Genomic DNA, 15,211 nt, shown 5'->3' on the forward strand with positions numbered 1-15,211 from the left:
TTCTTGGTACGATTGATGCACGACTATCGCGCCGCCCCCCTGGGGGTCCAGACCCACAGGTTGAGAACCACTGCTTTAGACAGTTGCTAGTGGTGATGTTTACGTAGTTTCTTGGAAGCACTACAGAACATTACTCAGGTTGGCAGGTTGCTGTGATGTGATGAACTTGTTTGTGTCCAGAGGCTGCAGATACACAGGACACACACACTGATGCTGTTCTACTGCTGCTGAAGAACACTCTCAACTACTACCAACACACACTGGACAACACCAACACACAGGTACGCATGCAAGCACACACACAAACTACCACTACCAACACACACTGGACAACACCAACACACAGGTACGCATGCAAGCACACACACAAACTACCACTACCAACACACACTGGACAGCACCAACACACAGGTACAAACTACTACTATACCAACACCAACACTGGACAACACCATCACACAAGTGCGCAGGCACACACACATGCACACAAACCACTACTACTACCAGTACCACCAACACTGAACAACACCACACACAGGTACTGCGTACTAGATCAGGAAGACATTACGTGTGTGTGTGTGTGTGTGTGTGTGTGTGTGTGTGTGTGTGTGTGTGTGTGTGTCAGCTCCAGGAGTTGCTGTGTGCCTCAGAGAGACTGGAGCAGGACAACCAGACTCAAAGACACAGCAACTCACAGCAACTCGAACGCATTGAGGTACGACACACACACTGAGGTACATCCACTTCACCAGATGTTTCACAGTTAAGTTGCCTCCCAGTCCACTGGGTGTGGATTGTTCCTGGACTTTTCTACCACCAATTCATGCTTTTTTTGGGTATAACACCTCTAAAATACATTAAAAAGACTTTAAAAAGTAGAAAAAATATATAATGATAATAATAATAAAAAAGCCCAAGTTTCTGACATTCCCATAATTGCTCTTTGCTGTATCTCAGCAAAGAGCACAAATAGCAGATGATCTACAAGCTCACAACGAGTTGGAGCTCTATTTTTACTTTTCTTTTATATATAAAAAAGAAGAAAACCTAAGACCAAGCATCAAGTAACTGCTGAAGTGACTTTTCAAGACCTCGTGACTCCTCCCACTCGTTGGGACTCACCTGTCATCTGTCCCCAGGAGTCTGACCTGCTATTGGCCAACATGAGGGAGGAAGTGATGCGCCTGCGCCAGGAGAGCTCTGATTCGTCGGCGCAGACACACAGGCTCCGGGTGGAAGTGGAGAGCGTCCAACTCACCCTGGAGACAGAGCGGAGGGCGAGGGAGGAGGAGAGCGGGAGAGAGAGGGAAGAGAGGGAGAGAGAGAGGGGACAGAGGGAGAGAGAGAGGGGACAGAGGGAGAGAGAGAGGGATGAGATGGAGAGAGAGAGGGAGGAGATGGAGAGAGAGAGGGAGCAGTGCAAGGCGGAGCTCCAACAGGTCAACGAAGTCTTCCAGAAAGAATCCAAGGTACCCACATACCACATCCACTCACTGGTTTATCTGTATTCCTTTGCTTTCTATTCCTTTCAAACTAGCCTCGGTACCCAGGCTTTTATTTCAAACTAGCCTCGGTACCCAGGCTTTTATTTCAAACTAGCCTCGGTACCCAGGCTTTTATTTCAAACTAGCCTCGGTACCCAGGCTTTTATCTTTTATCAAAAATGAAAAGCATGGTGAAACGCATAGGAAATTCTGTCGTACAGGAAGCCCTTCCTTGTATTTCGCTAACCAATAACAGTGCAGCAAATTTGGTGACAACGTCAGTGTTCTCTGCTGTTTTCTACCAGGGAGGGGAGGAGGGGGCCGGCGGCAGGCCCTCAGATCAGTGAACCAATAGGATCTACCACTTTTTTCGTGCCGACACCTGCCCCTCTAGACCAGAAATCACACGCTGGCCCAGGCTACTTTCACCTGCTCCTCTAGACCAGAAATCACACGCTGGGCCAGGCTACTTTTACCTGCTCCTCTAGACCAGAAATCACACGCTGGCCCAGGCTACTTTTACCTGCCCCTCTAGACCAGAAATCACACGCTGGCCCAGGCTACTTTTACCTGCCCCTCTAGACCAGAAATCACACGCTGGCCCAGGCTACTTTCACCTGCTCCTCTAGACCAGAAATCACACGCTGGGCCAGGCTACTTTTACCTGCCCCTCTAGACCAGAAATCACACACTGGCCCAGGCTACTTTCACCTGCCCCTCTAGACCAGAAATCACACGCTGGCCCAGGCTACTTTCACCTGCTCCTCTAGACCAGAAATCACACGCTGGGCCAGGCTACTTTCAAACAGATGTTCACTCGCTTCATTCTCATTGACCTAATCAGATGTCAAAGAACTCAATCAGCTCCTACTGTAGCTCCTTGAAAGTCCTGGTTCAATGGCTCTAATGTGTACTCTAGTGTTGATTTTGACAGCACATTTTGATCTAGTTTTAGTCAGTCTTTTAAATAATATTCCACTAGTTTTAGTCTTATTTTAGTCATCTGAAATGTTTTAGTTTTAGTCTAATTTTAGTTGACCAAATCTACAGTTGATTTGCCTGATTTATACTTAACTGTGTGCGGAAAATAGCAGATCTACAAACTCGCAACGAGTCAGATATTTTCGGAGAGTGACATCTGCACACAACCAAACGAAATTACTTGGCTGGGTTTCCCGAACGCATTTAGTGTAAGACATGCCGCACATGCTCAGATGCCCTCTAGGCCGCACACAGAAGCCTGTGAACATAGACATTCCGTGCATAGATGTGCCACGCAATGGTAGGCCTGAGGCCTGGTATGGTAGGCCTGAGGCTTCTGTGTGCGGCCTAGAAGGCATCGGAGCATGTGCGGCACTACAAGTATTACACTAAATGCGTTCTGGAAACCCAGCCCTTGTCTTTTAGTGCTACTAGATCAGAACCAGTAGTTCTCAAACATTTTCATCTCAAGGAGCCCCACATTAATATGACCCCCATCCGAACATATTTTGTGCCAGGGTCCCAATTACATGATGTAAATATTTCCAAAATGTTCAAATTGTGTAAAATATATATATATTGTTTTGGGGGAAAATAGCAGATGAGCTTGTATATCGGCAATTGTCAAATAGCCGTATGTATGTGTTGTGCTCATGTGGCCTTGTCCCTTCTTGTATTGTTTATGTAGGCCAGCTGGCCGCTTGTTTCTCTTGCGAAATCTGGCAACACTGTGTGTGTGTGTGTGTGTGTGTGTGTGTGTGTGTGTGTGTGTGCGTGCATGCGTGCAGGAGCGTGTGTCATTCCTCTACTCTCTGTACCAGCGTCTGGTGGCAGGCTGCGTGCTGTTGGACGCCTCCCAGTGCATGCTGGGTAGCTTCTCGTGCTCCGAGCTGTGTGACGTCATCGTGGAACAGGTCAACACCCTGACCTCTGACCTCAACAGAGCCAATGACACGGTGAGTTTACATTGTAAAACCACCAGTGTTCTTTTCAACTACTGTCAGCCTACTGATTAGTCACTGACTAGTCTCTAGACAGACTGTTGACTCAATATTCCTCAAATTGAAAGGATAGAGGGCGATGTTTTTCTTTTATGTTTTGACGATGGGTTCTCAGATTGGTAGCTGCCTCGTTCTACCCTGGTTTCGCCTTATGATTGTTAATGGGAATTTGCTAAAGCATTTTAAAACATAATTTATACCCACTCCCAGTCACGACTATACTGCACCTGAGATGTTCCAAGTTTAAAATAAGAATTGATCATATCCACACAAGCTGAGGCTATTGATAGTTCCAAACTATTTCACAAACCCAGTGAGAAGATGAAATTATTTAACGTCCGTCTGTCCGTCTGTCTGTCTGTCTGTCTGTCTGTCTGTCTGTCTGTCTGTCTGTCTGTCTGTCTGTCTGTCTGTCTGTCTGTCTGTCTGTCTGTCTGTCTGTCTGTCTGTCTGTCTGTCTGTCTGTCTGTCTGTCTGTCTGTCTGTCTGTCTGTCTGTCTGTCTGTCTGTCTCTCTCTCTCTCTCTCTCTCTCTCTCTCTCTCTCTCTCTCTCTGTAGATCGTCCAGCTGCAGAGTATGTGTGACAGTAAGAGTGTGTGTGTGCGTGAGCTGCAGAGGAGTCAGCAGTGTGTGTTGTCTCGCCTGGAGGAGAGCGTGCAACACAGGGAGCAGGCCTGGGACACACACCGGAAGGAGATGGACCAGCAGCACACACACACCCTCACACAACTACACAACAAAGCACAGGTACACACACACACACACACACACACACACCACCAACTCAGGACTCCTGGTTCAAAAAATATTTGATGTACAGAAAGTGTTCAAATTATGTTTTTTTGTGACCACCCACCTGAACTGAAGCCTCGCCCACAGCTGTTGTATGATAATACGGGCTGATTTTAGTGTGTCACTAAAGTGGTGTATTTCGACTTGACTCAAAGGTTTTCAGCTTTCAGGAAGAAACCAAAAAATACACAGGGAAGACATACGTATTTGCATATTATATCCACACCCGGAGGTCTATTAGAGTAATGTTAACTCCATAGACACATACACAACAGAAAAAGTACTAAACACTGTCTTTATGAAACACAATGTTATTCTCCATAGAGAAAGACCTCTGTGAACCAGGGGATGAACGAGTGATGTCAGGACTTCTGTGCTCTACTATACTCAGCGTTTCCCAAACCTTTTAGCCCGTGACCCAAAATAATAATTACCGTACCGGTAGACATCTGCCCGGGACCCAAACTAGTGATAAATTATTTTATTTCTTCCTGAAATTTCTTTAAAAAAATCATTGAATGTTCTCTCTCTCTCTCTCTCTCTCTCTCAGCTGTATCACTCTCAGGTGGAGTCTCTCCGCCTGCGTGTCTCCTCTATGGAGCGCGAGGGTTCCGCCGCGACCAGCGATCTCACGCGCCTGCGGGGTCTCCTCACCCACAGCCGAGGGGCGCACGCCACGCTCCTCTCCGCCTGTGCGCTCCTGGCCGGCGCGCTCGTGCACACCTACCGACGTGCGTGCGCCCTCTCGGCACAGAGGAGCCTGTTCCACCGTCTCCTGGAGGAGAGGGAGGGAGTGGAGACGGAGGTCAGGAGACTGGTGGAGGCCCTGGGTGGAGGAGAGGAGGAGACGGGAGGAGACACTGGTATGGCTGCAACTGTCCATTATGTTTCTAATTAGCCATTTATGCTACTTTTGCTTTTTAGATTAATTGAATAACACAGTGGTTCTCAACCTTTTCAGGCCGCGTCCCCCCAAAATAATTATATTTGATGGGGATAAGAGTTGACGCATTGCATTTAGTTTGACTCACAGATCGTCTATTTTAAAATGTTTTGCCTATTTCTTATATTATTTGACCAGTTATTTTAGTTTAGTATAGTTTGTTGATTACTTTTGATGCAGTAACGGCCTTTTTCCCCACCCATGTATTAAAAAGGTCTTAAAAGTCCTTAAATTGTCACTTCACTGTCATCTGGGGGTCCAGACCCTCAAGTTTTTTTGTATAATAATAATAATAATAATAATAAAAAGTCCTCACTCACCTTCTATATGTACAATTGAGAGAATTCCACGCCCACATTCCTCTTGTCTACACAATTAAATTCTGCCCCAGGAGGAGCAGGAGGAGAACAGAGGACGGGCAGAGGAGTGAGGCGGTGGAGGAAGGGCGTGTGCGCCGTCCTGGCTGCTAACAGGCTGCTAGTGTTAGCCAGGAGCTCCAGCGTGGCGCTCCGTGTGGAGAGGAGAGGAGGAGGAGAGGATGGAGGGATGAGGAGAGGAGAGGATGAGGGAGGGAGGAGAGGACAGGAGGAGGACGGTGGGAGGCAGGCGGTGTGTGTGTGTGTCTGTGGTCACACAGCAGCCAAGAGGGAACCCACAACAGGTAGGAATCAGTGGTGGAAAGTAAAGTACTGTAAATTTAGTTCTAATGAAGTACTGTCACCTCATAAACACATGAAAACTAATTTTAACAAGATCACGGCACTCCATCTTTAAGTACTGTACTAAAATGTTGAGGTATATTTTACTTGACTTGAGTATTTTCAATACTTTACTCCACCTACATTTATTTGAAACCTTTAGTTACGTTTACTTTTAATAATTTTGATTATTATTACAGAACATACATTAACCACGTCCACTTCAGCCCTATATACATTTCAGACATTTGAAAATAGCTGATCTACAAGCTCACAATGCGTTGCAATGAGCTTGTACTATTGTACTATTTTCAAAAAGATGTGAAAACTTGAAATGGGATATTCTGCATAATGAGTACTTTCTACTTTTGCTACTTTTAAGTACATTTTGATATCACTACTTTTGTACTGATACTCAAGTAAATGTTTAATTTCGTCCATTTTCTAGTATTTCTACATTGCAGTATTGATACTTTTACCTAAGTAAGAAATGTGAGTAATGTGTGTTTTTTCAAAAGTGTATGTGTGTGTGTGTGTGTGTGTGTGTGTGTGTGTGTGTGTGTGTGTGTGTGTGTGTGTGTGTGTGTGTGTGTTCCAGATAAGGATGAGGATGAGGATGAGGATAAGGAGGAAGGTGGTGGGGCAGGGTTTGTGCGTTGGCTGCGGTCTAAACATTTCTCCTCTCTCATCCTCACCTCCATGACACAACTGCAGGAGGTGCAAACGCACACTGGTAACCACGCTCACTGTCATTTAAGACCTGTTTTTGTTTTACTCAAAAATGTTTCTAAAAACAGCAAAAATATCTATAAGCTAGGAGTTAGGGATGCTTGACCGTGTAGTCAGAGACTACAGCTACACGAGCCGCCATCGTCTCTGGCCGGCGTCATTCAAAGTCTTCTGCAGTCTTCAGAATATCCAGCCATTACTTATCATAATAATCCCCCTAGGAATAACCAATCAACAACGTTCTATTTAGACTCAGGAGCGCAGCGAAACACTGTCTCCCAGCCCGGCAGTTGTAAACATACCAACGGGGGGATGAAATCCCTCTCTACTCCACTCCTCGCGACACTTTGTTTGGGACAAAGAGAGAGAGAGAGAGAGAAATTATTCAATGATTTTTTTTTAAAGAAAATTCAGGAAGAAATAAAAGAAAAATCTTCGCGCCGCATTGTGAGCTATTATCACTAGTTTGGGTCCCGGGCAGATGTCTAATTAGGCATGGATGTGTGTGTAATGAACTATTAACGTTGACTGCCATGGGTGTAGATCTGGTGTTTTCAGTGATTACTCTCTTTGCCAACCTATGATTGATGCTATGACTTCCAGAGAATATTACATACGGAAATCACGTGATAAAAAAAAAGACTCCAGCCCGTCCACTCCAACGCATGTTGGAAAAACAAGTTTTAAAATAATATGCGTCTATCTCTGATTTATTTTCCCATATTGCGTTGCGCTCGCCCCAAAACACGCTCGCCCCAGGTCCAATCCAGCCACTTCGGAACGGTCGCCACTAGGGATGTCCCGATACACTTTTTTCGTTTCCGATCCGATCCCGATACCTCGATTTGTAAAACCTCAGTAAAACTATGCCTAAATCTAACCTTATTCCTTAACTTAACCTCAGTAAATCTGTGACTAAACCTATTCTTAATACTAAACCGAACCTCAGTAAAACTATAGTATGCCTAAACCTGACCTTATTCCTAAACCTAACCACAGTAAAACTATGCCTAAACCTGACCTTATTCCTAAACGTAACCTCTGTAAAATTATGCCTAATCCTTACTTATAACCTTAACCTTATAAAAGGAATAAAATAACCGATAGGGCAAGTGGTCCGCGAACAAAATGGGGGGGATTGTGTTTTGGGGGGAGTGTTCCAGTTACCCTCTCACTACACACTCCTATCTCATCTTCTTTTAGACTCCACCCCTCCAGAAGTGGTCTCAGCTGCTCGGGAAGGTTTTTCCCACCTCTTGGAACATCTTCTCAGCCAATCAAATCTGGTCTCTGGTCCCGCCCCCTACAGAGGAAACCAGTGTCCACTGGTGGTTAGGCTTGGGCGGGGTCTGGCACGACTGACAGCTCCATCACCCAATAGGAAGGTGAGCCTTTTTTTGAGAGACATATTTATTTTTAGTACATATTTATGTAGTCGTTCGGGTTTCGGTACCCAGAGTTTCAGTACCCAGAGCGGCACTCCAATATAAAGGATGCAAGACTGGCTCAGATAAGCAAGGGATAATGAATGGCTAGGTGGTCATTGTTGATAAATAAATCACTGACAGGGTGATTATCCCGCTTATTACATGGCTACTTAATGAATAAATTGACCCCAAAGTAACAACAAAACAAAGTTATTCCTTGCTTACAGTAATTAAAGTATTCCAAGTGTTGCACTGGCAAATTTCAATTTTTGGTTATTTCATTGTCTATTTCTCGCTTCTTGAGATCAACGTTTAGTTGTAAATGACATTGTGTGTTTGTTTACATGTCATGCTGTCATATTGGTTACGGCATAATATTCACGCAGTGCAGCAGGTGCTCTGAGTCTTTGATTAGATCGCAGTCTGTTATAGAGTTCATCGGTTTAAAGACTTAACCTAAAAAAATAATGAAATGAAATGATGTTTGTACACAGTGGCCCGTCACTTATTCTTGCAGCATGAAGTGACATGCTTGTCTTGCTCAGGGTCACTGCTGACCTTCTGATTACCAACCAGACTACATAAGTGGTCAACTTCAGACAATGGCATTTTCAACCTGAATATAATGTTGACACAACAACGTGTAAATGTGTTCTACTCCACCAGACTCTGGTCTCCTCCCTGCAGCAACACTTCCTGCTTTTCAGCCAACGGCTGCACTCTGCCGAGGTAGAGAGGCGGTCCCTCAGGCTGGAGTTGGCCAATTTGAAACGAGCATCCAAGGGTAACCGTGGAAACCACCGCCACAAGGACCCCTGTGACGAGGTGAGGCTGCCCACCGCACTGCCTGAAATTATAATATATACGTGTTTATCTTCTAATGAGAGCTAATATGGTGTGATGTACTCAAGTACAATTCAGATTATTTTTTTGTCTACAATACAATTTTCAATACATTTACCATCTCTGAGGCAAATATTGTACTATATGCAAAATACGATTAGGGTATCGCAACAGGCCCACCTTTGCAGGTACTCGCTTCTGCGCCATCTGTGAGCCAGTGGCATCACTCTCTCTGTCTCTCCTTCCCTCAAGGCACCGACGGGACTCTGCATGGCAGGGGCATCCTCCTCAACAAATCCTCCTCAACAAAGTTCAGCTGCCTTGTTTGTCAAGGCTAGGCTTGACCGCATACCTCAACTAGACAGGAGTTGGGTGGCTTCAGCAGGCTATCAAATGGGCACCCCCCTTCACTGGTGTTTCGTTGATTTAAGTCCATGATACCTCGGAGGGGCTCAACGGCAGATCCAGTGTCCTGGCTCTATGTCTTTAGTCCTTCAGTAGGTCGGCTCTGCCACTGCACCTCTCTTTGAATCCAGATCCATCGTGATGCTTCCTCTACCCGCTTAGTGATGTTGGCTACCAGCCGCTTCCTAGCCAGGCCTTCCATCCCCAGCAGTCCGAGGGCTCTCCATAGTGACCGTCCAGCAAAGCTCCTGCAGCCCACCTCCAACAGCAGATTCCAGGCCTTCCATCCGTTTAGCTGGCTCTCGAGGATGAGGGCTTGGTATTTGTTGAGCTTGCGCTCGTACGCTTCCTCCATCCTCTCTTCCCAGGGTACCGTCAGCTCGATAAGCACCACCTGTTTGGTACATTTAGACCAGAGGACAATATCTGGTCTCAGGCTAGTGTGGGCTATCTCCTCTGGGAATTTGAGCTGCTTCTTCAGGTCGGCCCGCATCTCCCAGTCGCTTGCCGTGGCCAGGACCCCTTTGCTCCTCCCTCCTGCTGCTGCGCTTTCTCCTGCCCTGACAAAATGGATAAAGCGGGGCCCATCAGAAAGCTTTCTTGCCCTTGGCTTGTCCTTGCCAGCTCGACACCCTCTGACAACTGTGTCTGGTCGTGTTGCCACCGGAACTTGGGCGACATGAAGAGAGGTTAGCTATCCTTCCGCAGAGTGTGCAGCTGGGGCTCTCTACCAGTCCCCATGTGTGGAGGTTTGATGGAGTAGGCAGGACATCATATACAGAACACAACAGGAACTTGATCCGATGGCCTTCCATGCTCCAGATGTCCTGCCAGGTTAGAGCCCTCTCTCTCATACTCTCCCATCTTGTCCAGCTGCCTTGTTTGTTCATGGCTACAGCCTTGACATGCCGGCTTTCCTCCTCAGTCTTGTTTGCCAGCTTTGTTCCAGCTTGTTCTGGTGGAGCAACCCAGACCCAATCTTCCCTGGGCTACTGACCCAACGATGTCAGCATGATGCAGTCAATCTTCGGCCTCCTTCAGTGCTCTGCTGGCTGACCACTTTCGGCCTGTCCTGACAACAATGCCTGCCTCATGTACTCTCTCATCTTTGCTGTCTTGTAGCATCATGGCCTGGCGTGTTTTTGTCGCCTTGTACTCCTCCACCACGGATGTTATTGGTAGCTGTAGCTTGCTGCCTGTGCTGTACAGGCCAATGGAGCAGAAGCTTCTTGGGACGCCCAGCCATCTCCTCAAGTAGGTGTTCAGCTTCCTCTCCAGCCCCTCAACTGTGGAGACAGGTACCTCCTAAACCAGGAGTGTCCAGAGGAGTTTGGGGAGCACCCCATGTTGGTAACCCCAGGCCTTATACTTGCCCGGCAGGCCACTCTTCTCTAGCCTGACTAATAAGCCAGACCGAATCAGTCGTTAACTCTTCTCCAGAGATGTCATCCAAGTTTCTGCTTGGATAAGCAGAGATGCTTATCCAAGCAGAAACTTGGATGACACACTCTGCCTGTCATTGAGGTCAGCTCTGACTGTACCACTTCCCCAAGCACTTCACAGGTTTCTCTTGGACAGTTGGGATGATGTTCTCTCCAATCTTGAACCGAAACCGGTCCTGGACACACCCCTTCTTCAGTACTAGGCTTCTGGATTTTGCCGGTTTTAACTCTATCCTTGCCCAATTGGTGAGCTCAATCAAGTCCTCCAAAATCCATCTTCCTTGTGGTACTGACCTTGCTGTGATGGTGAGGTCGTCCATGAATGCTCTGATCGGTACTTATTATAGCACACTGCAATTATATGAAAACTTAAGTTACTAGTTACTTTGTAGATTTTGATTATTATTACAAAACATACATTAACCACTTCAGCCCTATATGCATTATGGCTATTTCATATACACATTTTGAACAATGAGTACTTTTGCTACTTTAAGCATAGTTTGACGCCGAATACTTTTCTACTTTTACCGGTACTCATGTATAATTTGAATGTGGGACTTGTACTTGTATCTATGCAGTAATGATACTTTTACTTAAGTCAAACATGTGATTATTATTGCGTGCGTGTGTGTGTGTAGGTTCCAGTGGAGCGGTTTCAGAGTGTGTGCACGGAGCTCCGCCAGGCGCTGAACAGAGAGCAGGAGGCCCAGGCTCTGTTAAATGAACAGTCCGCTCAACTACGCACACTCACCGCACAGCTCAACACACACACTGCTGATACCACCCACACACAGCACACACTGAACCAGGCTGCACAGGTACACACACACACACACACACAAACATGGACAAATTAGTTCAATTCTTTGTGTAAAAGTGTCTCATTTTCAACGTTGTAAACAAATTGGCCAATGTAAGCGTTCAATGATATAATCGTAACAAACTGTACTTAGATTACTGATAAAAGCCCTACTCATCAATGTTAATAACAAGCTCTGTCTCTCACGCGCGCAAACACACATGCATCGTCAGGAGGTTCGCCGCAAGGAGCAGTCGCTAAGGATTCTGGGTAAACGTTTGTCGGCGGCACAGCGAGAGAAGAGAGAGGTGGAGGACAGTCTGAGACAGCTGGAGGATTCACTGACGAATACACACAGGTAATAAGTAACGCACACACACACGCACATAGCCTGGGTCCCAGCCTGATTCGCTGCGTTACGAGGATTTGTTTTGTCACTCGCTACTCGGTCTGGCCAGCAGGCAGCAGACTCGTTTTTCATAACGTCAAACTGGTGTTTTTCCCCAACCCAGACCAATCAGAAGTTTAAGCCACCTTTTACATGTCCCGCCTACCTTGGAGATGGGACCCTTTTACATGTCCTGCCTACCTTGGAGATGGGACCCTTTTACATGTCCCGCCTACCTTGGAGATGGGACCCTTTTACATGTCCCGCCTACCTTGGAGATGGGAACCTTTTACATGTCCCGCCTACCTTGGAGATGGGACCCTTTTACATGTCCCGCCTACCTTGGAGATGGGACCCTTTTACATGCCCCGCCTACCTTGGAGATGGGACCCTTTTACATGCCCCGCCTACCTTGGAGTTGGGACCCTTTTACATGCCCCGCCTACCTTGGAGATGGGACCCTTTTACATGTCCCGCCTACCTTGGAGATGGGACCCTTTTACATGTCCCGCCTACCTTGGAGATGGGACCCTTTTACATGTCCCGCCTACCTTGGAGATGGGACCCTTTTACATGTCCCGCCTACCTTGGAGATGGGACCCTTTTACTTGTCCCGCCTACCTTGGAGATGGGACCCTTTTACATGCCCCGCCTACCTTGGAGATGGGACCCTTTTACATGTCCCGCCTACCTTGGAGATGGGACCCTTTTACATGCCCCGCCTACCTTGGAGATGGGACCCTTTCCAGCTTGAGTAGCGAGTGACAAACCAAATCCACGGAATGCAGCGAATCAGGCTGGAACCCAACCTAGCACAGACCTTCCTCCTTTATTCTCATCATCATCTGGAACACACACTATACACACGGAACGTGGTATTTATCAAGTGATCCTTTATTTCCTTCCGTCTCATCCTGTCATCCTAGGAGTAAGAAGTCTCTGGTCAGTTTTATGACCACTGTAGAGAACACCTACAAAGAGGTAACATGCGCGCACGCACACACACACACACACACACACACACACACACACACTGCATATTGTATTACAACATTACTTGTTAGTCCTAATGTAGTACTAGTCATTGTAGTTATCATTGTATCGAGTATCAAGTAGTATTTCGCTACTAATTAGAAGACAGGCATTACATATAGCTTTTTCCTTTATTGCTTTATTACTTTTATGACTTGACCAGTTGACCCTGTCTTATTGCTGCTATATTTATTATTATTACTACCACCTACTACTACATTACTACCATATGTTAGTTTTTTTCTAAAACTCTCTCTCCCATTCTCTCAGGTCAGAGACAGTCTAGTCCAATCAAGGTGCTCTGTGACGGGTAAGCCCCTCCCCCTCCACTTACCCAGAGTGCATGTGGAGCTGTCAGGAACAGAGAGGATGGTGGGAGGTGTTGAGGTCACTGCCTGTGAGGTAACCATGTCTTCATTCACTCATTCATCCATTAATTTATACATACATTCATTCATTTGTTGGTTCTACTACTACAGAAATTGGGATGTGCACAGTTCTCAGTTATTAATATTAACAGAAAAGTAACCTTGGCACCCATGCACTTTTTTTGTCATTTTGTTAGAGAAAAGTAACTTTCTCTGCTGCTCTCTGTCTCCCTCTAGAGACTGGTCTCCACATTCGCAGATCTTTACCAGGCAGCCGGCTCTCGGATTGGCTGGCTGGAGCAGGAAGTCTCTGCCCACCGCAGTCACGTGACCACACTGCGCGGCGAGCTGCATGACGCCTGTCTCCGTGACAACCTGGCCTACATCCCCGTAAGTTCTGATTGAACCCGAAAGTCATCACCACTGTAGACCACTGTAGAGAGAGAAACATGAAGATAGGCAGCTTGTTGAAATACAAACTCATTTATTATACTGCATTCTACTACTACAGTATACTATTATATTGTTAATTGAATAAAGTGAAAAATGATCTCAACACGTGTGTGAGTCTTGGTCTCTCATTTTCATCTAAAAGTGTTTTACTAATTGACCACAGGGACATTGTTCTGTTGTATTTTATCTGCAAAAGTCATATGTGTATGTTTAATGTGCATGTTGTAGTAATACATTATGTGTGTCCGGGAGGTGGAAGCCCAACAAACCTTGGTGAGGCCTTTAGGAGGGCCATTATAGTCCATCACTCCTGAATGCAGTGCCTGGTACTTGGAGTCTGGTGCAATGCACAGGTCCTGGGCCTGGTGAGAGCAGGAGTGGACCTGGTGAGACGTAGGAGGGGCCCGGTCAGGAGTCAACCCACAGAGCCTAGGTGCATCCATGCGATGTATTTTTAGTTATAGTTGTACACATTTTTATCTTCAAAAGTTGGCTTACAGTCAGTGATGTAAATAGGTTTTCAATGTAATGAGTCCCGGGATCCAGGGATGGTCCCACTTCAACAACGTTAGGAGTCATATTCTGCCATTTTCACAAATTGCAGCATTTAACTCCCATTTAATTGTATATGGTTATAATGTGGTTATATTCATGTAGAAAACAGAAGAAATTATTATTATAACTAAAGCTAGCAAAATAAACTAGAATAAAAAACCTGTAGTAGGCCTACAGTAGTGCATCCCGTGGATGCAGAGGTCATTGTTTTGGGATGCAAAATGCACCCTATTTTAATCTCTACAATACATAGTATAGGGAGCATAAAAGCAATATAAAATAAATAGGTAATTCCGTAAAGCAATTCAATTCAAAGGCACTTCTTCAGTGTTTTTGGGTGAGTGTTCTATTATCCGAAAACGTTTTTTACATTGCCAAAGCAAGTGTCTGTAATGAAACTGTTGAAAATGGGGAAAGTATAAAGCATCAAACTCGTGTGTGTGTGTGTGTGTGTGTGTGTGTGTGTGTGTGTTTGCGGCGCGCTCGCGTGCAGTATCCATCCATCACGTCCTTAGAGTAATGTCCTCGTCATTGACCGACATTCAGACCAATGAGTAGACGCGCAGACATGATTGACGGCGACTTCGTCCACTCACGAGCCAAAGCACAGGCCGTGGGCGGGTTCCTTCTGAGGAGCACTCGTTCATTTGACCCGGTCGTTCCGGGCGCAGATAAATAAATTAAAAAAGTCACCTGACCAAACTCACCTCTTAAAGCCGCGTTTACGGTGACATACAAGCATAAAGAATGCACACTTAATAATATATTGAATAAAAAATATAAACCAAACCAAACATGTATATAGTAATATATTAGAATTATAAACGTTTAGTTGTGGGTTGTACAACCGCCCACCGGCGGCAGGCGA

General features: G+C 46.0%; 2 protein-coding genes across 2 annotated transcripts in view; one reads left to right on the plus strand and one right to left on the minus strand.

The window, feature by feature from the left end:
- Window positions 1-13,808, plus strand: part of ccdc171 (coiled-coil domain containing 171) — a gene marked incomplete at its 5' end in the record, with an annotated part of 20,212 nt that extends 6,404 nt beyond the window's left edge. The window contains 17 exons of the mRNA XM_080775083.1: window positions 181-281; window positions 323-346; window positions 626-715; window positions 1,140-1,469; window positions 3,254-3,421; window positions 4,025-4,213; window positions 4,809-5,121; window positions 5,593-5,712; window positions 5,803-5,862; window positions 6,498-6,632; window positions 7,832-8,013; window positions 8,722-8,880; window positions 11,387-11,566; window positions 11,781-11,905; window positions 12,862-12,916; window positions 13,238-13,369; window positions 13,573-13,808. Of these exons, the coding sequence (XP_080631209.1) occupies window positions 181-281; window positions 323-346; window positions 626-715; window positions 1,140-1,469; window positions 3,254-3,421; window positions 4,025-4,213; window positions 4,809-5,121; window positions 5,593-5,712; window positions 5,803-5,862; window positions 6,498-6,632; window positions 7,832-8,013; window positions 8,722-8,880; window positions 11,387-11,566; window positions 11,781-11,905; window positions 12,862-12,916; window positions 13,238-13,369; window positions 13,573-13,740 (2,531 nt within the window). The 3' untranslated portion in view covers window positions 13,741-13,808. The remainder of the gene's footprint in view (window positions 1-180; window positions 282-322; window positions 347-625; window positions 716-1,139; window positions 1,470-3,253; window positions 3,422-4,024; window positions 4,214-4,808; window positions 5,122-5,592; window positions 5,713-5,802; window positions 5,863-6,497; window positions 6,633-7,831; window positions 8,014-8,721; window positions 8,881-11,386; window positions 11,567-11,780; window positions 11,906-12,861; window positions 12,917-13,237; window positions 13,370-13,572) is intronic.
- The window catches only part of LOC308323795 (uncharacterized protein), a 144,653-nt gene that overhangs the window by 20,710 nt on the left and 108,732 nt on the right, over window positions 1-15,211 (minus strand). The gene's annotated exons all lie outside the window — the stretch shown is intronic.

The sequence above is a fragment of the Protomyctophum bolini genome (assembly GCF_963924005.1).
Source record: "Protomyctophum bolini genome assembly, chromosome: 11".
Classification (NCBI taxonomy): domain Eukaryota; kingdom Metazoa; phylum Chordata; class Actinopteri; order Myctophiformes; family Myctophidae; genus Protomyctophum; species Protomyctophum bolini.